General features: G+C 42.1%; 1 protein-coding gene across 1 annotated transcript in view; it reads right to left on the bottom strand.

Annotated features, from left to right (window-relative positions):
• Positions 1–27,995, bottom strand: part of plcg2 (phospholipase C gamma 2) — a 201,703-nt gene that overhangs the window by 45,091 nt on the left and 128,617 nt on the right. The window contains exons 3-14 of the mRNA XM_033035766.1: positions 25,811–25,904; positions 23,838–23,885; positions 21,782–21,866; positions 19,681–19,764; positions 17,936–17,979; positions 16,911–16,983; positions 15,190–15,291; positions 9,238–9,356; positions 7,065–7,150; positions 6,387–6,507; positions 5,134–5,302; positions 1,181–1,291 (exon numbers count right to left, since the gene is read on the bottom strand). Of these exons, the coding sequence (XP_032891657.1) occupies positions 1,181–1,291; positions 5,134–5,302; positions 6,387–6,507; positions 7,065–7,150; positions 9,238–9,356; positions 15,190–15,291; positions 16,911–16,983; positions 17,936–17,979; positions 19,681–19,764; positions 21,782–21,866; positions 23,838–23,885; positions 25,811–25,904 (1,136 nt within the window). The remainder of the gene's footprint in view (positions 1–1,180; positions 1,292–5,133; positions 5,303–6,386; positions 6,508–7,064; positions 7,151–9,237; positions 9,357–15,189; positions 15,292–16,910; positions 16,984–17,935; positions 17,980–19,680; positions 19,765–21,781; positions 21,867–23,837; positions 23,886–25,810; positions 25,905–27,995) is intronic.

The following is a 27,995-nucleotide window of genomic DNA, read 5'->3' as shown; positions in this document are numbered from 1 at the left end:
ATAAAGCAGAATTCAAAATACTTTGGAAAACCCCGTAATGGTTAAATGTCACTAATACAGCACGAGTGTGGGACTTAGTGCCAAGATTTTCAGGCATATATTAAAAAAAACAGAAATACAGAGATCTGAAGATAGGTGCAGAGCTCTGTAATGAAAGTTATTGCTTTATAATCGAGTGCGTGGGGTGATCTACATTTAATATGAGAAACCCCCCTAGGAAACCATTTTAACTGTAGTTCCCCTGACAACTAATTCAGATGTGCAACAGGAGTCAGGCCTGTTCTTGTGAAGGACATGTTGGATAAAATGGACTGGTCTTGCACAAGCTCAGTCAGGTGGTTTAGTTTCATTCCTACATTAGAATTAGCTTCAGATCTGGTACTGTTTAAACACCATCATAAGCTGATATCATGAACTGCCATGATTGCTTCATAGCATTTTTCTCAGACAGTCAATATTTACATATTTTTTACTGAACATCTTTCAAAAATAGTAATATTTTAACACATCTTTGCCAAGATTGCTAAAATTTACTTTCTTTGATAAGGTTAACCATATTCAAACTGAATTAGGCACAGGAACAGCTGTTCATCCATGCAGCCTTTTCATTATTTGATAAAATCAGTGCTGATCTGATCATATTCTTAACAGCATTCCTCTTTGGCCTACACTTCAGACTTTAGATATACAGCGTGGAAACAGGCCCTTTGGCCACCCAAGTTCGCACCAACCCATTTTACTATTTTACCGAAAGCAATAAAGCTACAAAGCTGAATGTGTTTGGAGTGTGGAAGGAAACCGGAGCACCCAGAGAAAACCCACCACGGTCACGGGGAGAATGTGCAAACTCCGCACAGACAGCACCCGAGGTCAGCATCGAACCTGGGGCTCTGGCGCCGTAAGGCAGCAACTCTACTGCTGCCCCTCTTTGCCACTGTGCCACCCTTATTCAGAATCTGTCTCCCACTGCCATAACAGACTCTGCTTCTACCAACCTTAAAGCAAGAGTACAGAAGACTCTCAACCCTCAGGAAGATGTCAGTTAAACTCATCCTTATCTGAAATGACCCTAGATTATTCCATGAGGAAATATCCCCCCTATACCCATCCTGTCAAACCCCTCCATAAATCTAATCCATGGCACTAAAGAAATCAGGAATATTGATACTCGCATTCTTACCAAATCAATTGGATCCAAAAGATAGAGAAATCCAGATTTCTTTTCAAGCTCCTTGAAGCTGGTGTATACAGTGGAAGAGAGGTTCTCTTGCTGGGTATCCAGTTTTTTGTGCTGAAAAAGTGGCAGATATTTCACAATGAGTGTAGCAGGCTGCCAATCTGATAAATGGCTATAAATGACTACATCTTCTATCCCCTCCCAGTCCAATCCCTCCCGACCTACAGTATGCCCAAGATACTTCACACACCCTTCGTCTCTTCAATGACTCCTGTTTTCCAGGCCCCGGCTCCCTCATCTTTACTATGAATGTTCAGTCACTCTACACCTCCATCTCCCACCGGGAAGGCCTTAGTGCCATCTGTTTCTTCCTCAACCGCAGAACCTGCCAATTTCCCTCCAACTACGCTCTACTCTACCTAGCGGAGGTGGTCTGTACTCACTACAACTTCTCCTTTGACACCTTCAACTTCCTCCAAATCGAAGTTGTAGCCATGGGCACTCTCATGGCCCCCAGCTATGCCTGCTTCTTTGGAGGGTACATCGAACAATCATTGTTCCAGGCGTACACTGGCCCTATCCCTGAACTCTACCTCCGCTACATTGACGGCTGCATCGGTGCTACCTCTTGCACCCAGGCAGAACTCATGGACTTCTTTAACTTCACCACCAATTTCCATCCTGCACTCAAATTCACTTGGACCATCTCTGACATCTCCCTTCCCTTTCTTGATCTCACCCTCTCTATTGCAGGAGATAGTATCAACTGACATCTATTATAAACCTACTGACTCCCACAGCTATATAGGCTACACTTCTTGCCACCCTGATGCTTGCAAAGACTCTATGCCTTACTCCCAATTCCTCTGTCTATGCCATACTGTATATGCGCCCCAGATGAAGTGTTCCTCATCAGGACATCCAAGATATCCTTATTTTTTAGGGAATGGGGGTTCCCCTCTTCCATTATAGATGAGGCCCTCACATGTGTCTCCTCGGTACCCCGCAGCTCTGCCCTTGCTCCCCCTCCCCCAGTCGCAACAGGAACAGAGTCCCTCTCGTCCTCACCTTTCACCCCATCAGCCGTCGCATACGGCACATAATCCTCTGACATTTCCGCCACCTCCAATGGGATCCCACCACTAGCCACATCTTCCCATCTCCATCCCTTTCCGCAGAGACCGTTCCCTCCGCAACTCCCTGGTCAACTCCTGCCTTCCCACCCGAACCACCCCCTCCCCAGGTACCTTCCCCTGCAACCGCAGGAGATGCAACACCTGTCCCTATACCTCTCTCAACTCTATCCAAGGACCCTGACGGTCCTTTCAGGCGAGGCAGAGGTTCACTTGCACCTCCTCCAACCTCATCTACTGTATCTGCTGTTCCAGGTTGGGATCCTATATATTGCCGAGACCAAGCGCAGACTCGGCGATCATTTTGCTGAACACTTCCATTCAGTTGACCTGGGCCCACCCAATCTCCCAGTTTCTAAACACTTTAACTCCCCCTCCCATTCCCATACTGACCTTTCTGTCCTGGGCCTCCTCCACTGTCAGAGAGAGTCCAAACGTAAATTGGAGGAGCAGCACCTCATATTTCGGTTGGGCAGCTTACAACCCAGCAGCATGAATAATGATTTATCTGACTTCAAGTATCCCTCTCTCTCCGTCCCTCCCCCCCCCCTAGTTTTCCTCCTATTTTAACTGTCCGCCTGATTAATTTTACTGTTTGTAAGCCTCGTTGTCACCTTCCCGCCAACAATGAACCATTGTACATTTCCTTGATCATCGTCTGCTTTGATCTGTCCTTTTCACACCTTACATGCTCATTGTACCCTTCCATATCTCTATTTTCCCCCTCCCCGGACTCTCAGTCTGAAGAAGGGTCTTGGCCTGAAAGGTCACCCATTCCTTCTCTCCAGAGATGCTGCCTATCCAGCTGAGTTATTCCAGCATTTTATGCCTATCTTCGGTGTAAACCAGCATCTCCAGTTCCTTCCTTCACAAAGATTTACAGGTCTGGTTAACTGCATGCAGTTGCTTCATGGGACGAATAATGGAAGAAATAAAAAATATTGGCAGAGATTATAAGGACTTAACTTGCATTTGGAATTGAATAATTAAGGACAGTCAGCATGGTTTTGTTAACAGCAGGTTATGTCCAACTATCTTGATTATGTTTTTTGAGGAGGTAACACCTCGTGAACCTACGCTGCACTGCCTCAATAGCAAGGATGTCCTTCCTCAAATTAGGAGACCAAAACTTCACACAACACTCCAGATGTGGTCTCACCAGGGCGCTGTACAACTGCAGAAGGACCTCTTTACTCAAATCGTCTCATTATGAAGGCCAACTTTCTTCACTGCCTGCTATACCTGCATGTTTACTTTCAATGACTGGTGTACAAGGACACCCAGGTCTCGTTGCACTTCCCTTTTTCCTAATCTGACACCATTGAGATAATAATCTGCATCCTTGTTCTTGCGCCAAAGTGGATGACCTCACATTTATCTACATTATACTGTATCTGCCATGCATCTGCCCACTCACTCACCTGTCCAAGTCACCCTGCAACCTCCTAGCATCCTCTTCGCAGTTCACACTGCCACCCAGCTTTGTGTCATCTGCAAATTTGCTAGTGTTACTTTTAATCCCATCATCTAATTCATTAATATATATCGTAGATAGTTGCGGCCCCAGCACTGAGCCTTGCGGCACTCCACTCACCACTGCCTGCCATTCTGACAGGGACCCGTTTATTCCTACTCTTTGTTTCCTGTCTGCCAACCAATTCTCTATCCATGTCAGTACCCTGCCCCCAATATCATGTGCACTAATTTTGCCCAGATACACTACATCCACTGGCTCTCCTTCATCGATTTTACTTGTCACATACTCATCATGTGCATACAGAAGAGATTAACTTGGTATTATGTTCAGCTATGACACTATGGGCCAACAAACCTGTTCTTGTGCCCTATTGTTCTATGTTCTGTGCTCAATATTATGCACAACAAACATCAGCTGGTACGTTTTCACTCAATCTTCCTAAGTTGCTCACATATACAGCAAGATGAACCATGTACAATTTTTCATGCTGGGTTCATTTTTTTGCAATGATGACATTTCTTAAGATATTTGGATCAATATATGGACAGGAAGGGTTTCGGGGGATAAGAACCAAAAGCTGGCAAATAGGACTAGCTGAATGTCACTTTGGACAGCATAGAGAAAGTGGGCCGAAGGACCTGTTTCTGTGCTGTCTAGTTCTATAACTCTAACTCCCTCGCTTACAATTTTGTTAACTCCACACTTATTTTACTCCCATCCGCCCTCTCTCACCAGCTTCCTCCATCCCATGGGCAGGTTTCTTCTGCTTGGATCCTAGGCTTTTCTCCTTTCTATTTGCTTTTCCAAGCCACACGTTTAAAAATAAAAATATATGTAATGTTAGGTGCTCAGGCGGAGGTGCAATGAGCTGAAAGTTAGCTTCCTAGAAACATTTGCTGAAGGGGCATCATTCAAGATGCCCGCATGGAATCTGCTTGAGCCACAGCGTGTTATATGATTGACGCACATAATATTTGGAATTAGACTGGATTATGATTTAGATGAATTCATGCATTAGTTTTACAACTTACAATATTGCAATGACTGGCACGGCCTTTATAGGCTCTTGAGATGATTAATTATATCTGCTTAGAGATTCATCCCTGCTTGATAGAGCTGGGATGAATTATATTTTATGATTGAATAATATTTTACCTCTCCAGTTCTTTCCATTGACTTCAATGGAATACAACAAGGTCACAGGCCACGTTTCTCATGATTGGCCTGGGATAAGTTTGTGAACATCTTTTTGTGAAAACTCTCTTCTACACTCTCCTGTTTACCAGCACTTGTTAATGCGTAATAATTTGTAAGATGTTCAAATATAACAAGTACGATATTCTCACCTTGATGATAATTTTGTTTGTAAGCTGTGCTGGGGATGGTAACTGTTCTGCATTTGCTTCAATTGGTTTGGTGATAAGCATTGACCCAAAGGTGTCCTTGAACTTGATGGCCATATGTCGTTGCTGCTCAATTGTACAGTGCTCTTCGATGGAAAGAATGACTGGATACCTTTGAAACCCAATGACAGAATCAATAAAGCATTCATCGTTCCCTAACTCTAACTATGATATGATACGATAGAACTTTATTTATCCTAGGAGGAAAATTGATCTGCCCATAGTCATCAAAAACACAAAATACATGAAACATTAAATTAAAGTGACGAGTGGAAAGGCTTGGGGGATGTACAAAGATTTGAAGAGGTGGGTGTGGGGGGGAGTCAGTCTCGGTCTACCCCACAACAGAGGGGGGGTGGTGTTGTCAAGTTTGATAGCCACAGGGAAGAAGGATCTCCTGTGACATTCTGTCCTGCATCTTGGTGGAAACAGTCTGTTGCTGAAGGTACTCTTGGGTTGACCAGTGTGTCATGGAGGGGGTGAGCTGTATTGTCCATGATGCATGATTAACGGCCAACTGTAATCAAATATTGATAGTGACAAATGCTCTCCAGCCCATCACTCTGGGGAAAAAAGTTATGAGAACATTTTATGTGGAAAATTGGTTGGTCATTGAGAGACTGTTAAGTGCCTTACCCCTACCCAATGTTCCATCATTAACTGTAAGTACCAAGCTTGGCTTAGCAGTGGAAATTCTTACCTCCAAGTCAATGGTTATGGGTTCATGGTCTGGACTCAATTACTCTGATACACAAGCAGAGTAATTAGAGTAATCACAAGGCAACTAGCAATAAATATTAAGCTGCCAATGTGACCCATTTCCCAAAGACACTTTTCATAATACAAAACTCATGTTCTAGATCTCAGCTGTCACCTGGGATAATATCAGAATGGGATCAGCAGTCTAGCCAACATGCTCCTCAGTGGGAAATTGCACAGAATAAAAGCAAACCTGTAAATAATGCAAGTCTGAAACAGATAAAGAACAAAGCTGGAGGTGCACTGAAGCTTAGTCAGCACCGATAAACATGAAGGAGAGCACACAGGATTCACATTTAACATTTAAAATCTTCAGCACCAAGAACTGTCTAATTGTCTCGAGCTTTAATGAATGGAGCTATCGCCCAGTGCAATGATAGAGCTGGTGTGCAGTGACTATAATTAGTACAATACATAATATGGCACTTCAAACTTACTCTGATGTAACAAAGGCATGGATTTTGATGGCATCAACAACATCGTCGAACTTGATTTTGGATGTAAGTGTCCAGCCATGATAAATAATGGGTTTGCCATCCGGCCCATCCCAACAATCCACTAAAATATTTAGAGTAAATGCAGAATGAGTTTCACAGAGAGAAAATAAAAGCAAATAATTAAAAATTATTACAAAGAGCAGGGCACTTGGGTCTAATCGAGAGAGAAGGCTAAAGAGAGGCTTCGGCCTCTGGGGGGCAGCACGGTGGCGCAGCGGTAGACCTACTGCCTTACAGGTAGGTTTGGTCCCGATTACGGCCGCTTGTCTATATGGAGTTTGTACGTTATCCCCGTGACCTACGTGGGTTTTCTCCGAGATCTTCGATTTTCCTTCCACAAGTACAGGTTTGTAGGTTAATTGGCTTGTTAATAGGTTAATGTGGTATAAATGTAAATGATCCCAAGTGTGTGTAGTGTAGTGTGAATGTGCAGGGATTGTTGGTCGGCATGGACTCGGTGGGACGAAGGGCCTGTTTCCGTGCTGAATCTCTAAACTAAACTAAACCAAAGAGAAATGATCCAGATATTAAAGATAGTGAAAATCGTTGCAGATTGAGGCAGGCCTGAATGTGGACTGAAAGCAGATAAGTGGAGCTCTTTCCTTAAATTTGTCTTACATTCAATACACCGACATCCCATCCGAAGGCACCTAGCATATGCCTCAGTAGATGAATCGCTGCGAAGCTGATCTCCTGTGAGGTACCTATGCAAAAAAATAGTTTGTAAAAAAATAAAGTTACATGCACAACAATTTCGTAAAATAATAAAATTACATAAACAAGTTTAAATATCAAATAGTGCTACTGAATTTACTGGGAAGACATACTTATCTTTACAAAGTCTTAATCAGATTAAATTATTTGAGCAGCAAAATGAGAGAGGCACACTTGAAGGACAACTGCCCTAGTACTGTGCTGTGCCATTTTATAATTCAAACATATATTTTAGTTTTGCTACTTTTTTTTAGATTAATGTTGCAATTCATGTTGAGTTTATGAAAAGGGACTAATAGGTAATATTTCCAGAGAGAAAACTGTGGCAACCTAAATAGGGGTCACGTGTTTGGTGCGTGCATTGCTTTAAAAACATTTTTTTTTTTTTAATTCAATTTATTGTCATTGCACTTTTCAGTGCAACAAAATGGTTTAGCCTGCAGTCATAACATAGAATAAATAACAAACACTTAACACAGTTTAAAGTCCCAAAGTCATTGTCTCTTCCCTCCTTGCTCTCCCTCTGCGCTGAGGCAATCCAAGCCTCCGATGTTGTGACCCCGCCGGGTGATGGTAAGCAAGTCCCGCGGCTGAATCCGTGCTCCGCTAACAGGCCGGTTCAAACTCCGCGGCCCGGGGCGGTCGAAGCTGCCGCCCTCCAGTCCAGCGGACGCAGCTGTAGTTGCGGGAGCTCCGGAAAACAGGTCACCATCTGTGACCTGCGAGCTCCCGATGATGTCGTCCACTGGCCCGCGGCCGAGCCTCCGAGGCTCCAAAGTCGGGTCGGAAGTTGGGTCGCACCGCAACCACAGCCCCGAAGTCGGCCAGCCTCGCGTTGGTAAGTCCTGGCTCTGCCTCCGCAGCCTCGAGGTCGGTCGCAGTTGGAGGCCGCCAGCTCCGCGATAGGCCTCAGCGCAGACGGACACGGAGACGGGGGATACGGCAGGAAAGGTCACATCCCCCCGAAGGAAGAGTAAAAAAACATACCACACCCACCCCCCACACATACACAACTAAATAAACCGAAATAAACTGTAAAAACGGGACAAGAGAAAACAAAATTACAGAAAAGATAAGCGGACTGCAGGCGAGCCGCAGCTACAAGGCAGCGCCGCCACTTCCGGAAACAATATCAAGCTGAAACAATATCAAACATTCCTTATGGGCCTGTCCCACTTACGCGATTTTTTCGGCGATTGCCGACAAACGTCGTAGGTTGTTGCAGGTCGCCGAAAATTTTCAACATGTTGAAAATCCAGCGGCGACCAGAACAAGGTACGACTCTTTGGGCGACTACTCACAACCGTACAGGCCTCACCCCGCGGCATGTCGCCAGGATGTCGCCTGTATTGTCGTAAGTAGTCTCCTCAGTCGCCCAAAGAGTCGTAGCGTCTTTCTGGTCGCCGCTGGACTTTAAACATGTCGAAAAGTTTTGCCGATCTGCAACGACCTACGACAGGTGCCGGCAGTCACTGAAAAAGTCCCGTAAGTGGGACCGACCCATTAGTGTTTCATTGGTGCAGTGGATGACATGAGCCATTTTGATCAATGCTTTATATTAATAAGATTAATTCAATCCAAATCTGATCTCCAAATCAGATTGTAAACATTCCAAACGTCTTGGAATTAGCTCCCACTAAGTACTAACAACATACATGTAATAGGCCAAGTAATGTTGGTGACCAACATACAAAGTCGTACAGGTATGTAGGTTAATTGGCTTGGTGTATGTGTAAATTGTCCCTAATGTGTGTAAGATAGTGCTAATGTGCAGGGATCGCTGGTCAGCGTGGACGCAGTGGGCCAAAGGGCCTGTTTCCACTCCGTACCTCAAAACTAAACTAAACTAAAGTTCAGACTTGGATATTGCACACCATATACTTTCTTGGGAGCTTGAAGGTCAGGTCAACTCTTGGACCATGTGGCCAAGGGCTACAGATGAGAAACCCCATTCCCAATTATACATAGCCGAAATTCATCATCCTTCATTAATTGCTGCAACATCCCATTTTAAAATAATTATTAGTTGCCCTCTTACATACAAAACTTTGAAAAATGAAAATGTAAAATTCCTTACGTGTTATGTGAAGATGAGATCCAGTAATGAGACAATGGGTTATTCATATCCTGGACACAAATAGAATCATACTTCGTATCCCAGATTGTGTTTTCTTTTGAGAACAGATATGTGAGAAACTGCAAATTTATAAAAAGGCATTGCCAAATGTAATTTCTATTCAGAATATTCTTGAATTGATTAACATTTAAAGGCTACTTCCATTAGAATTTATAACATGCCACAGCAAATGGATAACATTTTGAAAAGTAAGACCCGAAGCATCTTCCAATGCCTCTCACGTTTTCTCTGACAGTACCGAGCCATGCAAAGCAAGACCAGCCCAATCCCTCCTATAAAGGCACAACTAATATTCTAACTGCACAAGTCCCAATTGTGACATAATTGGATCAAACATTCATCCTTGGATTCATCTTCAGGGACTTTGACTGGGACTGGTCTTATTCAAGAAACAATAAAAACAGTTTGATGTATTGTTCCTACTGGATGGATGCAATGCTTGTAACATTTCTTGCCTGTGAGATGCAAATTCATTGCAGCCTCTTAGATGAGACACCACCACTACAAGGTCCAAAGTTACATGAGGAAGTCATCATTTTAGCAGAAAGGAAATGGAAAAGAAAATTCATACAGAAAATGACATCCCAAAAATGGCTTTCTCGTATTTCTCCACATGATAGAGGGGAGTTGATGGTTATTTAATATGGACTGAAAGCAGATAAGTGGAGCTCTTTCCTTAAATCTGTTTTACATAAAGAGGGTCCAGCTTCAAAACACCATTGAGGAAAATGCTGTCATCTTATTTTTATTTCTCAATTTACAAGCCAGCAGAAATTAAGGTGAGTAGTATTGATAAAGACATTTTAAACTTGCAATATATTGACAATGTTATACTCGGACTATAGCAAAAAAATATGAAACACAGAATTTAAATGTGTTACTGATTATTTTCATGAGAGCTGTTCATTTACAAAGATAAAAAAACAAAGTGCTGGAATGACTCTGTGGGTCAGGTAGCATCCCTGGAGGGCCTCATTTACCCTTGTAGTCGGTCCTTTACTTTGTCCAATGCCTTTTTGGATGCTTCCAGCACCTCCAAAATTATAATCAGATTTTCAAATATTTAATAATTATTTTTATTACAAAAAGTTTGCTAAAGTTAAAGTAAAATGAAATGTATTTATTAAATTAAGTAGTCAGGCTATTGAAAAGCTTAAGAGAGACACAAAATGCTGGAGTAATTCAGCTGATTTGGCAGCATCTCTGGAGAAAAAAGAATAGATGACGTTTCAGGTCGGAACCCTTGTTCTGGAGGCTAGAAATGGCCAGAACAAATCTTAAAAAAAAAGAAAAGCTTAAGTAGATTATAGGACAATGATCAGCTATAGACACCACCAGCGATATGTGTATTGAAACCTTCATGTTTACAAAAGCACTGGCTTTCTCTTCCTTAACACAGCACGGTTCCTGTCTGATGTGCTGGGTAAGTCAGTGCCTGACCACATTGTCTCTGATTAATCCCTATTTTGCTGGCCTGCATCTCCACCTGCTGGACATAGCAAAATCAGCGTTGCCGTGCAAGGAAAATGTGAGGTGCATTATGTATCAATTGACACCTCCCTTGTAAAAATACAGTAATCCAATCCAATCCAACTTTATTTGTTAAGCACTTTAAAACAACCAGTGTTGACCAAAGTGCTGTACAGAAGAATAAACAAGACATCATAAACAGACAACATAACAGCTCACATGAGGCGCAAAAATTACATATGAAATACAACAATAAATTAAAAGACATAAAACATGAGTAAAAATAATAGCCACGCAATAAAAGCAATCAAAATAAGAAATTAAATCAAGTAAATAAAGTCGACATCTTACTGGGTATCAAAGGCCACGGAGAAGAGATGGGTTTTAAGAAGTGATTTAAAAACAGACAGAGAAGAGGCCTGTTTAATGTGGAGAGGCAGATCGTTCCATAATTTGGGTGCCGAGTTGCAATAGTTGCAACCCACATTATAATTTGTTCCGTACCACGCTCATATCAATAAACCCCCACAGGTTGAAACCCAATAACTGCTGTGAATACCCTTCATGGGAACTCTGCAAGAGATGAAACTTGTTTGTGTTGATGCTCCCTCTTGCTGAACCCACTCCAGGGTGGAAAGTGCCCGCAAAACTGAAACTCTCTGTGATAAGATTCCTACGATGATAAGATGTCCCTTTACTGGAACTGCTCGGCTGTTGACTGATCTTAGAGCAGTTCCACCAGTCAGGTAACTAATGTAGATTACTGATAAAGGATCAATGCAAAAGGTGATCTTTTGCACTGACATTAGAAACACTCAGGTTTGTCCCACAAACTAAATGATTAGTGTTTCTGCACTGGCAACCTGCAATTCCCAATCTTCCAATCAACCTCATTACAGCCCTTGCACTTTTTATTTTCAATCTGCACCCTCTCCATAGCTGTAACACTAAATTTGACACTGTTTTTTTTAAATCTTTTCACTACCTGAGGTACTCATGTATGGTATAATTTTAATCAGTCTGAAGAAGGTGTGGGAGCTTGCACATTATTACTGGAATTAGCATCGTGCAGAGAATGGATTGAAGTTAATTATGATTGCAATTTGGAGCGGAGATGTTATTCTGTGGGGCTTGATACAAGGTGCAACTACCAGGGTTGTTGTTTCTAATAAGACAGACGGCTGCAAAAGCTGTTCTCTGTGAAGTCTAGCACAAAGATATTTCTAGAGTAGTTGTGAACAGTGAGGTGTCACAGCTGCACAGCAATTTAAACTGTGTGACTTTCAACCTGGATAGCTATATTTAAACAGCATCAATCATCCGATATAGATAAGGAAGCTTGTTTTCAGCAGTGTATTCTGTGTAAAAGTTCTGTGTGATTGTCCAGACTTTTTCATTTGTTAGTCATGTTCAGTCTACATTCCTTTAGTTACAGTTCCATCGTTTCTTTGTTTTGTTAATTATGATATGTTCAGTTTTTAATCCGGAGATATTTTAATGCTTTGCTCTGATGCGGTATAACCATTGTGCTTAAATACAAAGTTTAAAAATCCTTCTATTGGACTCGGTAAATAATTGAGAATTCAACAATGCTACAATAATGTGATTGTCCTGACCCAAAACGTTGCCTATCCATGTTCTCCAGAGATGCTGCCTGAACTGCAGAATTACTCCAGCATTTTGTGTCTTTTTATGGTATAATATGCCTGTATGGCACGCAGATGAAACCGTACAAAAGTCTTTCACTGCATCTTGATATGCGTGACAATAATAAAAAAATAAAAAACACACCATTTTCATCCTCAACAGTTAGAGAGGGAAATCCTTGTGTTGGAAAGCATAAAGGGAAAACCCCAGATAGTTCCGACACACTTCATTCATTACAATGATGGTACACTTTGGTGGCAGTTCTTTGACTATACGATGCTTGTGACATCCTGGGGTCACACAAGGCACTGTGGGAATGCAAGTTATTTTCCCTCAGCAAAAGCAATCAATTGTCACTATCAAAACAAAATACTGCAAAATACTGTAAATCTAATATTCATGAGGAATAATGTATCGGAGCCTGAAAACTGTATCGTCCAGGTTCAGAAGGTGCTTCTTCCAAACAATCATCATGCTATTAAACACTACGGTCTTCAACTAAGCTCCAAACCGCAGAGACTTAGGGACATTGTCTTTGCACTATTATTACTGTATATGGTTTTTTTTAATACACTCAACTTCTTTTTTGTAGCTGCAAGTAAGAATTTCATTTTTCAGTTTTTGTACGTAGGACAATGAAAAATTCAACTCGATACCGGAAAATCTCAGCAGGACAGGCTGAGGTATGTTAATCTTGGTTCCCACAATATGTTGTGGTATGTTAATCTTGGTTCCCTCTCACCTCAGGCCAATGACTCACTGAGTGTTTTGGTGTATACGTGTTTAGTGTGTTTCTAGTTCACTGTGTATGACTAGGTCAGTATCTGTGCTGGAACCTGCCAAGGTAAACCTGTTACACTGCTCTGAGACCTGCGGTGGCATTGTTCTGCCTAAGTGTTGGATTCGGCCTGTGAGGTTGAGGAATTCCCAATCCACAGGCCGGTTTTACTTCCTTATTTCTCCACGTTGCCACACATTTTCTCATTTAACCAAAGCTTTATAAAATCGAATCAGTGTAATATTTAAAAATAAGACATAAAGCAAGGACTATGGGAGCTAGTGATAGACACAAACTGCTGGAGTAACTCAGCGGGTCAGGCAGCATCTCCGGAGAGAAGGAATGGGTGAGACCTTTCTTCAGACTGGGCAGTGAGAGAGGATGTTGCTGAACTCTTGTTGGAGAGAGGAGGAGAGCTTCTTCAAAGTAGACATACGTTGAGGAGATTTTGCAGTGGAGTAGACCACTCCACTATGGACCAGTGGTTCCTTGCCCCAAAACCTGTTTTATTTTTCTTGCTCCATTGCCCTGACCCATTTGTCAGAATAGATAAGGGCGGAGGTTCCAGCTTTGGTCACTAAAGAGGAGCTGAAGAGATTCACCAAGTTGAGATCAGGATACAGAGACTTTGGTTGAAGATATTAAGCCTCATTTCAGTTGGTTAAGAGGAGATCTAATACACATATTCAGAAATAGAAAGGGTTTTGGCAAGTTAAATAGTGGGGTTATGGTGCGAAGTCAGGAGAATGGGGTTGAGAGGGAAAGATAGATCAGCCTGGAGTGGGCATGATGGGTCGAATGGCCTAATTCTGCTCTCAGAACTTATGGATTTATGAAATTATGAAATTGGAGTCCAAGCTACTACATAATGGATAAGTAACTGGAGAGACACTGCAGATGCTGGTTTTAGACCAAAGATAAACACAAAAAGCTGGAGTAACTCAGCGGGTCAGGCAGCAAGTTTGGAGAAAAGGAATAGGTGACGTTTTGGGTCGGAACCCTTCTCCAGACTGAAAGATAGAGAAGGCCAGAACAAAACAGGACTGGCCACAGATGATCTCAGGAATGGAGACCATGATGGGCCATTGTTGGTTTGGGAAGACAAGGGATACAATGATGTGAACTAGTGGAACTGGCAGGACAATTAGGGTGGGGTGTGGGGGAGGGAAGAACACATGAGTTACTTGAAATTACACTTGAAATGAGCGTGCATTTATGATTGTTTCATTTTAGGAGTGCTAAGGCTTGGGACAAGCTATTGTAAACAGCAAAGGCAACAGACTGTTTGTAAGTGAGTTCAATAAATCATACACTGAAAAATGTATTAGTAGAGATTGAGACCAATACATAGCTCTGTCGGGGGTGATAGGTTTGGAAGACCTGCCCTTGTGCCTCGAGAGAATTGGCAATTGTGCGCCTTGTTGATATCAATGAACCTCAATGAACCAGGAAATCACTAGATCAAATGAAACCGACAATTTTTGGTGTACAGTTGGTTAGAAAGTTAAATCAAAGCCAACGGTCAGAAGGGAAATGACGAAGTGGAAAATGAATGTAAAAGATCTCTGCCAATACCAGACCAGCAGCACGACGCAGGTGGATAATACAAGTCATCAGACATGCTCAGCAGTTTTCAAGGAAACAACGTTATGCAGCTAAGTAAGGAGAATTTAGAGGAACATTAACTTAGCACTCAGAAAACAGGACATGATTATAAATGAGTAAATGGGCAAATGATTTGTACAAATGGATTGGGATTAGGATCCCACAGACATTCCAAAGACATGCAAGTTTGTTGGTTAATTGGCTTCTGTAAATTGTCCCCTAGTGCGTGGGATGCAAAAGTAGAACTAGTGTGAACGGGTGATCGATTGTCGGTCGGCCAGCAGGGCCTGTTTCCATGCTGTGTCTCTAAACTAAATTAAACTAAACTAATGGATTGGGTTTGTTAATCACAAATATTTAAACCTACAAAAACTTTTTAAAAGATTCCATACCTCATCCACATAAAAAAATGGCTCACTTGTTTCTCTGTAAGTGTCATAAATACATCGAGTCATCAGCTCTCGAACTTTCTTCACGTCACTGGCCCACAATTCCTATGTAGTGGAAATGATGTACATGAGGTTGTAGCAAAGTAAGTCAACTTACATTTTTACTGTTACATGATTACAGATGATTTTTCACACTCCGGACAGAATTGTGATTTTTAATTCATCTTCACCTTTGTGACTATTCACAAAATCTTCAGTTGCCAGGAGTGCTAGAACCCAGGCTCAAGATTGGCAGTTCATATAATCAATGCTCCGATCAGGGACATTGGCTTCAAGGTCAATCATTCCATTTTATTGATCAGCAATGGCGAGGAAGGGTCCCGACCCACAATGTTACCTATCCATTCCCTCCACCGATGCTGCCTGAACCGCTGAAGTACTCCAACACTTGGTGTTTTGAGCGTGGAGATATAGCAGTTAGTGCTGCTATCTCCCATCTCCAGGGTTCATCCTGGATGAATGCACATGGTCACGCAAAAATATCTTCACACCAAACAAATGCTGCTCTGTTTGAGGAGTAGCCCTCAATAATCACTTAAATAATTGATCATTGTTACCCCAGAAATGGCACTGTGGGTTGATGTGGGTTGGGGGGGGGGGGGTGTGTGGGGGGGGGGGGGGGGGGTGTAGATTAACCTTATAAATTCATGCCATTTGTAAACTTTCAACACACATATGGTGCATGCCACCCTACACCTGGTTCTACTGCGTAGTACACAAGGTCACTAAACTTCTCTCTTCTCTCTCTCTCATTCTCTCTCGCTCTCTCTCTCCTCTCTCTCTCATCTCTCTCTCTCTCTATCTCCTCTCTCTTCTCCATATCTCTCTCTTCTCTCTCGTCTCTCTCTCTCCACCAAAGCCAGCGGAGCCAGACACGAGCAGCTGGCTGTTTGAATGTTCCTGTTTGCCTATGGGATAAAGATTGATTTCTCCATGTGTGTGTTGTTGTGGATCACTTATAAACATGGTGTCAGAAGTGGGATACGAACCCACGCCTCCATAGGACCCACAGGAGGCGTGGATAGTGGAGAGGATGGTGGAGAGGCTGAGTGGACCTGCACAGATATATCTTTGATTTAAAAACTAAAATAGGGCTTCTTCTTCTTTGGGGCTGCCAATTTTACAGTAGCTCAGGGATCAAGTAAAACATTTGTCTTAGGTCATCTGAATCTCATTATAAGCAGATGGTAGACCAACTTGAGTTGTCAGACTGTTAGTATAATTTGTAACTGATTGGACTGCACAGACAATCGTTGCTCTCCAAATATCTATTTGGCCTTGAACACATTAACCAAATTTTCAGCTTGCTCACAATGTTAACATATAGGCCGATGGAGATGAGGAGGAATTTCTTTAGTCAGAGAGTAGTGAATCTGTGGAATTCACTGCCACAGACTTCTGTTGAGGCCATGTCATTGAGTATTTTTAAGTTGGAGATCTACAGATTCTTATTAGTGAGGGTGTCAAGGGTTATGAGGAAAAGGCAGGAGAATGGGGTTGAGATGGAAAGATAGATAAGCCATGACTGAATGGCGGAGTAGACTCGATGGGTCGAATAGTCTACTTCTGCTCCTATGACTTATGAACGTTTGAACTTAACAATTTGAAGATAAGTTTGATCGTTCTCTCGTACACCCTGCCAAAAGAGATTATTCTACCGTTACCTTCTGTTCGTGGAGCAGAAAGCGTTGGAAATCATGAAGGTGCAACACTGAAGCAGTGGGCTTGTCTGTTCTTCTGTAAATCGAAAACAAAGTTACAAGTTAGAGAAAAAAAGTTGGTGAAAGGTATCCATGACATCTCTGGAGGACATGGATGTCAAGGTGAAATTCTGGTCGATGAAGCTACTAAGTGGAACGTGCAGGAATAGGTTGCGGGTGTTCCACTCGAGCCTTGCCTTGACCCAGAAGACTGAGAAGGCCAAAGAGACCAGAGTAACCTGGTAGGTGAGTCTGAAAATGCAGTTAAATCGTAAAAAGCAACCCAAAACTCCAGGTCAGTGATGAATAAAATGAAGGTAGGCAATCTCCATGTAAAGACTAATAAAAACTTTAAATTGTTTTTCAGGTCAGAGATGAGATAAAAAGTTTAAATAAATTTAATAGCTGATAAGATGGAGGATACAGAACATCATTTCCATATTGATTAGCTAATTTGGAATAAATGTCAATGCAAGTGATTTAAAGGCATGGATTTCATATTCTCAAATTTCTTTGTAGCATAGAGGAGATCATTCCCCCCATTGAAACCATGAATTGCACAATCCCACCCCCCATTTATTCCCTGGTGACCTAATCTCCCAAACAAGATAGACACAAAATGCTGGAGTAATTTCTCAGCGGGACAGGCAACATCTCTGGAGAAAAGGAATGGGTAGCATTTTGGGGGTCAAGACCCTTCTTCAGACTGATGCCAGGATTCCAATACAAGCCCATTAACAGCAGTGATCAGTTAACCCACCAGCATATCCTAGAGACAAGGGAGATCACTGGAACACGCAGGAGAAACCAGCACCAACACGGGGAGTATGGGCAACTCCCAGGCATAAATGGGGAGGTCAGGATCGAACCTGTACTAATGGAGGTGTGTGAGGCACCTGCTGTGCTGCTCTGCCATCCTCTAACATTCAGCTACCTACTGGAGTGAAACCTCTCCTTCCCACTATCAAAAATAAAAGTTTTCCGCTTACCCAAGAATAAAAACAGATCCCTCTGCTTTAAAGGTCTCAAGAATCTGGTGGGAAAAAATTGAAAATTGAGAAACAAATATGACAGATAATGCTGGAATATCATGCAATGTTAAGATCAACAGTGAGTAGGTGGTAATATTGGGCATTGGGCCATCCTGTGGGGATTCCCACAATCAGGGACAGTGATAAGGCAGGGGTAATACTCAAGGTATCCAGGCCCAAGTGAGCTCAGGAAGCCATTCCGGCTTCTACTAATCCCGCTAGGAAAGTGAAAGGAATAACATCGTCACACAGCACAGAAACAGGCCTTCGGCCCAACTTGCCTATGCCAACCAAAATGCCCCATCTGCACTAGCCCCAGCTGCCCACATTTGGCCTGTCTAAAACTTTCCTACCCATGTGCCTGTTCTAGTGACTTTTAATTGCTGTTATAGTACCTGCCTCAACTACCTCCTCTGGCAGCTCGTTCCATATACACACCATGCTCTGTGTGAAAAAATTTGCCCCGCGGGTTCTTATTAAATGTTGTCCCTCTCACCTTTAACCTATGCCCTCTGGTTCTCGATTCCCCTACTCTGGGGGTAAAAGACTCTGGGCATTCACCCTATCTGTTCCCCTCATGATTTTGTACACCTTTATTAAGATTACTCTCATGCTCTTGTATTCCAAGGAAAAATAATAATTTTTGTTTTGGAGCTACTTCCACTTGCTGGCATCAATCTAACAGCCTAGTGGAAGTTGAAGTCAGATTTTGATGTTATATGTGACCCCATTTACATGGAGTGGGCAGCTGCTCGATTCAGCTCGAGAGAACAACACAAGGCCGACAGCCTCTCAATGCAGCAACATTTATCCTGTTTCAATTCCTTTGCCATTAGCTAGTTCGATCGGCTTTGATGGTGGGATCTTTCTGCCTTGTGCAGCTGGAAATGGCACCATTGCCATCTGTATTGTTATCTGTGATCTGGAGTCTACCAGACTAAAGGATGCAACAAACGCTGGGAAGAGAGATTATGTCGATTGCCATAATCGATATTAAAACATGCAGAAATATTTCCAATAAATCATTAAAAATTGTCGGCACATCAAGTCAATTACCTGCGAGACGATTGGCGAATTTTAAGGTCAGGTGAATTTGGATGGTTGTGAAAACACGAGGTCTGAATGAGGTTTTGGACACCCAGTGATCTTTAAGTGAACACCATACAATGATAACTGAAACTGCTGATGTAATTGTCGGACAGATTAATGAATAGATTCATGGAATTCATTTGAAGACATTATTTTTAGATCAAGCTTGAAAATGATCTCATCAATTATTTTCTTTACACGACAGGAAAATTAGATTTCTGAACAATAATAATGGCACTAAGTATATGGAATTTGGTTTAGAAAAGCTGCCCTTCGGCCCAACGAGTTCACGTCGAGCATTGATCACACTAGTTCGACATTATCCCTCTTACTCATCCACCCTGCACACTTGGGGTAATATACAGAATTCCCATTAACATACAAACCCTCACATTTGTGATGTGGGAAGAAACTAGAGGAAACCCATGTGGTCACAGCGAGAACGTACAAACTCCACACAGAGAGTACCTGAGCTCAGGATTGGGTCTCTGGCGCTGTGAGGCAGTAGCTCTACCATCTGCACTACTGTGCCGCCCTGATACGAAGTGTCTGATGCAAAATGCAAACTGCCTTGCTGTTTGAATATTGGGATGTTGGAATTGCAGTGTACTTACTATTTTCTGGCTTTCGAACATCAGGTTCTTGTAGAATTGGTGAAACTGTTCAAAGCTAACGTCATCCTTGGAATTCCCCATGTCCTGAAAGCATTGGCAGAGATTATTTCACACAAAACGATGAGTGAACATTGACTTTCCTGAACAAGAAGTCTTCAAGTCTGGCACTAACACTGTGGTACTCCACAATGCCCAGAATCTGCCTCAAGACCTTTACCGCTGTGGCAGATGTGTGTATAGATTGGCAAAACAACTGAAAATACAAAAGCAGGTCAGTAATAAACTCACTCTGAACATGGAAGTAGGGAAGCATTTTTCCAAAATGGAACCGCTTCTCCAAGGTCCTACTTTACATCAACAATAATGGGTGGGAGAATAGCAACACCTGATGTTTTATCACCAGTCCCAATCAAAGGTGTGCCGTGGCTCCAGGGAATACAATGGGGAACAATAGGTTATAGCGCCTATATTATAAACATTTTAAATAGTGAAAATCAACAAGACAGAAAGGACTAAACATGCTATGGAACAAATATTAGTTCCGATTATGAAAAGATCAATAATGTTTTGGAAGATAGACATAAAAAGCTGTAGTAATTCAGCAGGACAGGCAGCATCTCTGGAGAGAAGGAATGGGTGGCGTTTCGGGTCGAGACCCTTCTTCAAACTGAAGAAAGGTCTCGACCCGAAACATCACCCGTTCCGTTTCTCCAGAGATGCTGCCTGTCCCGCTGAGTTACTCCAGCTTTTTTGTCTATTTTCGGTTTAAACCAGCATCTGCAGTTCCTTCTTACACAATAATGTTTTGGAACCCTGATTATTTTTTAAAAATCTGTTTCCAAAATCATTACTGCAATACCCAAAATACTGCAAAGAATGCATTATGTCATTTTGCATCCAATCCTCAGAGTAATTTCAATAATATCTGTGCCGTGCATTCTTTATGGACTGCCTGGCACGTTAGTTTTGAGATAATCCATACACAATGCTACTTCACAGAGAGCAGATGTACTTGGGTAGTTTTCTTGCCAGTCGATAGCAATCCAATTAATCCAGCACTGTAGCCCGAATCTGTTCTCTGATCAATTCTTTGATCGTTGAACAGATTTTAAACATTGCCACTGCTATGCACCCTGCAAGCTGCCCATCATTACTGGTAATCATGTTGTTGTTTTTAAACACACTAAAGTAAAGGTGAACAACTGAGCTATTCAAGTACAATTGTTATTCCCTAGTCATGTATCTGTACATTGTAAATTTCTTGATTTTAAACATGTAGTGTCTTTCTGCTGACTGGTTAGCACGCAACAAAAGCTTTTCACAGTACTTCCATACACGTGACAATAAACTAAACTGAACTGATCAATCTAGCAGAGGGCAACAGTAATTTGATCTGCAATGTCTAAATGAAAAGTCTCCAACCTGAAATGTTAATTCTGTTTTTCTCATCACAGAAGCTATCTGTTGAGTAATTTGTGTACTTTTAATCTTATTTTGCCTGAATCTTGAAAGCAGAGAAAGTAGAAAATTTCGCACTTAGCTCTAGTTAGAAGCCTTTGGGGAAATCTAATCTTTAATTGCAATTTTTGAGATTCTGTTCTGGGCTTTGCATCTTGGCAATGGATGAAAGGTAAAAACCCAAAAACAGAAATGGAAATAAAGTGTGTTTAGTTTAGTTTAGAGATACAGCATGGAAACAGGCCCTTCGGGCCACCGAGTCCTCACCGACCATCGATCCCCGCACATTAACACTATCCTACACACACTAGGGACAATTTACACTAATACCAAGCCAATTAACCTACAAACCTGTACGTCTTTGGAGTGTGGGAGGAAACCGAAGATCTTGGGAAAAACCCACGCAGTCACGGGGAGAACGTAGAAGCTCAGTACAGACAGCACCCGTAGTCAGGATCGAACCCGGGTCTCTGGCACTGCAAGTGCTATAAGGCAGCAACTCTTTTGCTGCGCCACCAATCCCGTGTGTATAGTTTTTGTTTGGACAAGTACATAACGTATATTTTAAGCTCTTTGATCAAAGTTATTTCAGCTTATAATTTGCCATGAAACATAATTGATAACAAAATTAAAGGATAAATACCCCCATCTTGTCTTTGAGGAACTTTACATTTGGTACTTTGAAATTCACTTGAGGTAGCATCAGCTTCAGTTCCTTGAGGGAGATGCTGCAAAAAAGAAAAAAAAGTCCTTTACTTCAATCATATGAGAACGGAGCCACATATATAACGTATCACATATCATGCAGCCCAAGCCCTGTGTACAGGTCAGAGACAAGGTTGCATGGCTTTGGCTGTGTGTCTTCAATGAGCTGGGATACGAGCTGGGAATTTAACTCCTTAAAGTAGAATCCAACATATACTGTATATATCAGCAAGTGCAGAGTTCAGGTTGAGGACAAAATATTTTTTTTTTGCAAGCAAGGTGAACAGGTCAATTCTATCCCTGCATTTCAGAAATTGGATATTGTTATAAGAATAGACTGGTAACAAAAAAATTGTGCTGGGATCATATTGGAGCATTTTAACAAAACCAACACACAATAGTTCATGGAAGCAAGTGACATTTTTCATAAATCTTATAATTCCCAAGACAGTTGTTATTTATATATATATATACTGCCCTTTCCTCTTTCTTTGACTACAAATAAGAACTCTACTCATCTCACAGTGACCCTGAAATCCATTCCTTATTAGTTTCAAATCCTACTACAGTCATGTGATAATCTATAACACAAATTCATCACCACTGATTCAGGAATAATTCATTGAACATTGCAAAAATGGCATTATATTTTGCCTAAAGCAACAGAAAAAAAAAACTGCATTTCAAAGGCAGACTGAGCTCGCATTTGAATGCAGAATTGAACACACGAATTTTGATAACTTGAAAATTATATTCACCGGAAGAGTTTTAGAACCAACTAAAGTTTAGGCAAAATAAAAGTGATCAACAAACAAGTGAGTAAGAAAGCTTGGAATTATACTTATACTCAAAACACAGCTTCTAAGTAAACTACTGATATGGCAGCTCATAGAATCATAAAACACAAAAACAGGCCCCTCGGCCCAACACGTCCACGCCGACCAAGATGCCCCATCTAAACTAGTCTCATTTGTCAGTGTTTGGCCCATACTGCTATAAGCCTTTCCTACCCATGTATGTGTATGCAAGACCTGAAAGCCAGAAAGAACCAAAAGGACTTTGAAACACCCTATGACTGATTGAAAAAACTAATGAACCCTTGAAAACCTGAGTTCAATGGAGATCAAAGGATCAAAACGCCACCAGTTGCAATGACACACGATGCAGAGTGTCTCCAATTAGCAGAGGCCACTGATCACAATGCCAGGGAGAAGAAGGGTCTCAACCCAAAACGTCGCCTATTCCTTCGCCCCATAGATGCCGCCTCACCCGTTGAATTTCTCCAGCAGTTTTGTCTATCTTCGATTTTTCCAGCATCTGCAGTTCTTTCTTAAACAATGCCAGGGAGGTTAGTTTCAGTCCAGCTGTCAACAGCTCCTTAGACACAGACTGTACTTTAGTCAGGAGATAGGTATGTAATATGTTTAAGAAGGAACTGCAGATGCTGGAAAATCGAAGGTACACAAAAATGCTGGAGAAACTCAGCGGGTGCAGCAGCATCTATGGAGCGAAGGAAATAGGCAACGTTTCGGGCCAAAACCCTTCTTCAGACTGAGGGAGAGATAGGAAGGGGAAGAGACAGCAAGGGCTAACATTGAACATTGAATTCTCCCAATTTTTTTAGCCCTTGCTGTCTCCTCCCCTTCCTATCTCTCCCTCAGCTCTCGGGCTCCTCCTCCTCCTTTTTCCTTTCTTCTCCCTGCCTCCCCGCTGAGTTTCTCCAGCATTTTTGTGTACGATAGGTATTTAATAGTTGCCTAAGGTAAAACACGAAAGGCATTGAAACAGTGGTGGATAAGTGACTGGTTTGACCTGCAGCTAGTCAGTGGGAGATAAGAACCTCCTTGGCCAACAGAAATCCCATTTCTCGCTGGTCTTCTGTGGCACCAGCATTGCCGTATCCCCACCAACAACATCAGGGGTAGACATGGCTCAACTAACCTTCCCAACACTGTGGTTAAAGAGATACAGAAAGCCAACTAATTATACAGTACCTGCTTCTCCGTGTGCAGTCCACTGAATAAAATTGTTTCCTCAGCCAACTGAAAACGACAGAAAAAAAATCAGTTGGATAAAGCCACAAAAATATTATTGCATTTTCACTATACACTCCCTGAAGCAAATAGCAAGGCAGCAAAACTGTCTCTGTAATTTAAACTTTAGACTTTAGAGATACAGCTCGGAAACAGGCCTTTCGGCTCACCGGGTCCGCGCCATCCAGCGATCGCCCCTACACTAGCACTATCCTACACACTCGGGACAATTTACAATTTACAGAAGCCAAATAACCTACACACTTGGACGTCTTTGGAATGTGTGAGGAAACCGGAGCGCCGGGAGAAAACCCACACGGTCAATGGGAGAACGTACAAACTACATACAGACAGCACCCATAGTCAGGATCGAACCCGGGTCTCTGGCACTGTAAGGCAGCCACTCTAACGCTGTGCCACTGTGCTGCCCTTAATGTGACAGGGCTTTGTACAAGGAATTTAATGTCATTCGGTGTCAAACTGCAATTAATTACTTACACATTTTCCTGAAATTCTTAATAACATCTGAGATTTTCGGACATGAATTTTGGTCATTTTTGTCTGTAATGTTTTATATGTGATAGCACATAGTATGTAGCACACTTATGCCTATAAATTGGATTTCCGTTTCTTGGTGGGTTAAACACATGCCACAATGTAGGGGAACTTGGCATGGTCAAGGCATGAGTGCCCACATGTGCACTTAGGGTAGCACAGTGGCGCAGCTGGTAGAGCCAGGGATCTGGGTTCAATCCTGAACTTGGGTGCTGTCTGTGTGGAGTTTACACATTTTCCCTGTGATCATGTGGGTTTCCTCTGGGTGCTCTGGTTTCCTCCCACAATCCAAAGGCATGCAGGTTTGTAGGTTCATTGGCTTCTGTACAGTTGTCCCTAATGCATAGGGAGTGGACAAGAAAGTGGGATAACACAGAACTAGTGTGAACGGATGATTGATAGTCAGCCTGGGCTCAGTGCAGCCTGGGCTCAGTGGGCCGAAGGGCCTGTTTCCATGCTGTATCTCTAAAACTAAAAGAAATTAAATCACTGTTGGACACTGAAGCATAGATCATAGCAAACAGCTTGAATGTCCACTGCAGACAGACTGAACCCAGTGAAAGAACAAACAATGGAGAGGTATCAAACATCCTAAACAGTACAAACTGAGGCTCGCAGAAGCCGTGTTCAGGACCTTGATGTTGGAATAAAGATCCATTGATTACTGAACTCATCGTAGTGTGTTCCTGAGATAGACACAAAATGCTGGAGTAATGCAGCGGTCAGGTAGTATCTCTGGGGGAAATGGATAGATGACGTTTCAGGTCAGGACACCTTCTTCAGACTGATTGTAGTGGGGGTGGGAAACTGGAGACGTAAAAAAAAAAAACCAGACTAATTGTGGCCGGCAACAGATGACCTCAGGCAAGGAGGTTCCCTGATAGGTCGAACGTTGGTTAAAGATCCCAAGAGAGATACATCCTTGCAAAACATCACCTGTCTATTTTCACCTGACCCGTTGAGTTCTTCCAGCATTTTGTGTCTACCTTTAGTATAAACTAGCATCTGCAGTTCCTTTTTATTATGTATAATGTGTTCCTAGTTCATTTTGTTTGTTTAGTGAGGTCATAGGTTCCAATTTCTGTCCAAAGGAGATGAAATATACGGTGCAGGACTAATGCCAGAGGAATGTCAGGCAAGCTGAGATGAATTATACATGATTGTGCCCAGGCTAATTGGTATAATTTCATCTAGAAATTATTGTTGGCGTGATCTAATCCAGGTTAAATTGCTTTCTTGTTGCAGCAAATGGATTCAATTTCTAGGCATAATTGTGCACATAAACATCATTTTCATGTTTTGGTACATTTTCAGCTTTGTTTGTGTGGAGTAACAGAGGATAAAGCAACTTAAACACAAGATGGACTACGTTCCTCTACCTTTCTATTAGTAAAGGCGTTGGCGAAATTTGAGCTTCTTTGTAGAGGATTTCCAGTCCCTTTACCCATTTGGAAGCTTCTTCTTTTGAATTAGCTACAGAAATAGAAAACAGTTATGAAACAGTTCATGCTTTATATTGTCAGTTCACATACTGCTATTGTAAGACCTGCAAGAAGAATGGAATAATGTTAAAATAAAATTCAATGAAAGGAATCCGGGGTTGTACTGCAAAGACAGGTTTGCGAACTACACTAGGAATTATTAAGACAACAAACACCCAGAACAAACACATGGCAAATTGGACGATGTTATTTTTACAGGTCCTAGTTTATGGCAGATTCTGTTCTTAAGAATTATTTGTAACACAAACTGTTTGCAGGTTCAAAATTGGCTGTAAACTAAGTTGCCACGTGATAGAAGATGCCCACAACCCTGTAGTAGCCAGCAAATCCAATCCATTAAGGAAATTCAGCGTGTCTACAATGAGTTGAGTTTAGTTTATTGTCACGTGTACTGAGGTACAGTGAAAAGCTTTTGTTGCATGCTAACCACTCAGTGGAAAGACAATACATGATTACAGTCGAGCCAACCACTGTGCATAGATACATGATAATGGGAATAACGTTTAGTGCAAGTAAAGCCAGTAAAGTCCAAACCAAGATAGTCTGCTCGCTAGTTGTGGTAGGATGGTTTAGTTGCTTGGTAACAGCTGGGAAGAAACTGTCTCTGAATCTGGAGGTGTGTGTTTTCACCCTTCTACACCTTTTGCCCGATGGGAGTGAGGATAAGAGGGAGTGGCCAGGGTGCGACTCGTCTTTGATTATGCTACTGGTCTTGCCGAGGCTGCATGGGGTGTAAATGGAGTCAATGGAAGGGAGGTTGGTTCGTGTGACGGTCTGGGCAGCCAACTTACTCTAACCAACTTCTGCAGATGCACTATAGAAAGCATCCTATCAGGGTGGTTCAAGAGTGAAGAATATTTGAATTGTGTTATGTCCCAGATAGAACAATGAAATTCTTACTTTGCAGCAGCACAACAGAATATGTAAACATAGTACATTGTAAACAATTTAATAAACGAGAGACAAAAAAAAAGTCCAGTGTGTGTACTGTATATACACACACATACGCACAAATACACATATATAAAGATTATATATATACATACAGTACACTCACACACTCACACATATGTACACACAAAAAAACAAACAATAAAACAACAACAAAAAAACAACAATAATACCAATGGCTCGGCGATAGCTCTGGCCCAGCCCACATGGAATTGCAGACAGTTGAGAGTGGAGCGCAGTCCATCATGCAAACCAGCCAGTCCCCTCCCATCAACTCCATCTACACTCCCAGGTCATTCCCTCTTCTTCCCTCTCCCATCAGGTACAAGATACAAAAGCTTGACAGCACATGCTACCGGATTCATGAGCTACTTCTTCCCCACTGTTATCTGACTACTGAAAGATCCTCTCATAATAGTGTAGTCTCAATCTCCCAACCTACCTCGTTGCAGCCCTTGCACTTGTTTTTATCTGCACAAGCTTCTCTGTAACTGTAACACCATGTCATTATATTCTACACTCTGGTATTTTTCTCTTTGCACTACCTATTGTACTTCTGTATGGCTTGAAAGTAGGCGTGTATAGTATGATTCGGCTGGATAGCACGCAAATAACGTTTTTCACTGTATTTCGGTACATCTGACAATAATAAACCCATACTAATACCACCAACACCATGAACTCTCATTCATATGTATGGACTGTGCATTCGTTGGCTGTTCATAAGCATGAGAAGAGCTGTACATAGATAAGACACGGACACCATTGACTGACCTAATGAATAATAATAATAATACATTTTATTTATGGGCGCCTTTCAAGAGTCTCAAGGACACCTTACAAAAATTGAGCATGTATAGGAAAAACATGTAAGGGGAATGAAATAAATAGTAGAGACATGACGAGTACACAAAGTAAAGACAGAATTCAATACAAAACACAGCATGAGGCAATTAATGCACAGATGAAAAGGGACGTGGACGTGGGGCTAAGGATAGGCAGAGGTGAAGAGATGGGTCTTGAGGCGGGACTGGAAGATGGGGAGGGACACGGAATTGCGGATCAGTTGGGGGAGGGAGTTCCAGAGCCTGGGAGCTGCCCTGGAGAAGGC

This window comes from Amblyraja radiata, chromosome 17 (assembly GCF_010909765.2).
Source record: "Amblyraja radiata isolate CabotCenter1 chromosome 17, sAmbRad1.1.pri, whole genome shotgun sequence".
NCBI lineage: Eukaryota > Metazoa > Chordata > Chondrichthyes > Rajiformes > Rajidae > Amblyraja > Amblyraja radiata.
This window is presented reverse-complemented; position numbering and strand designations above follow the sequence as displayed.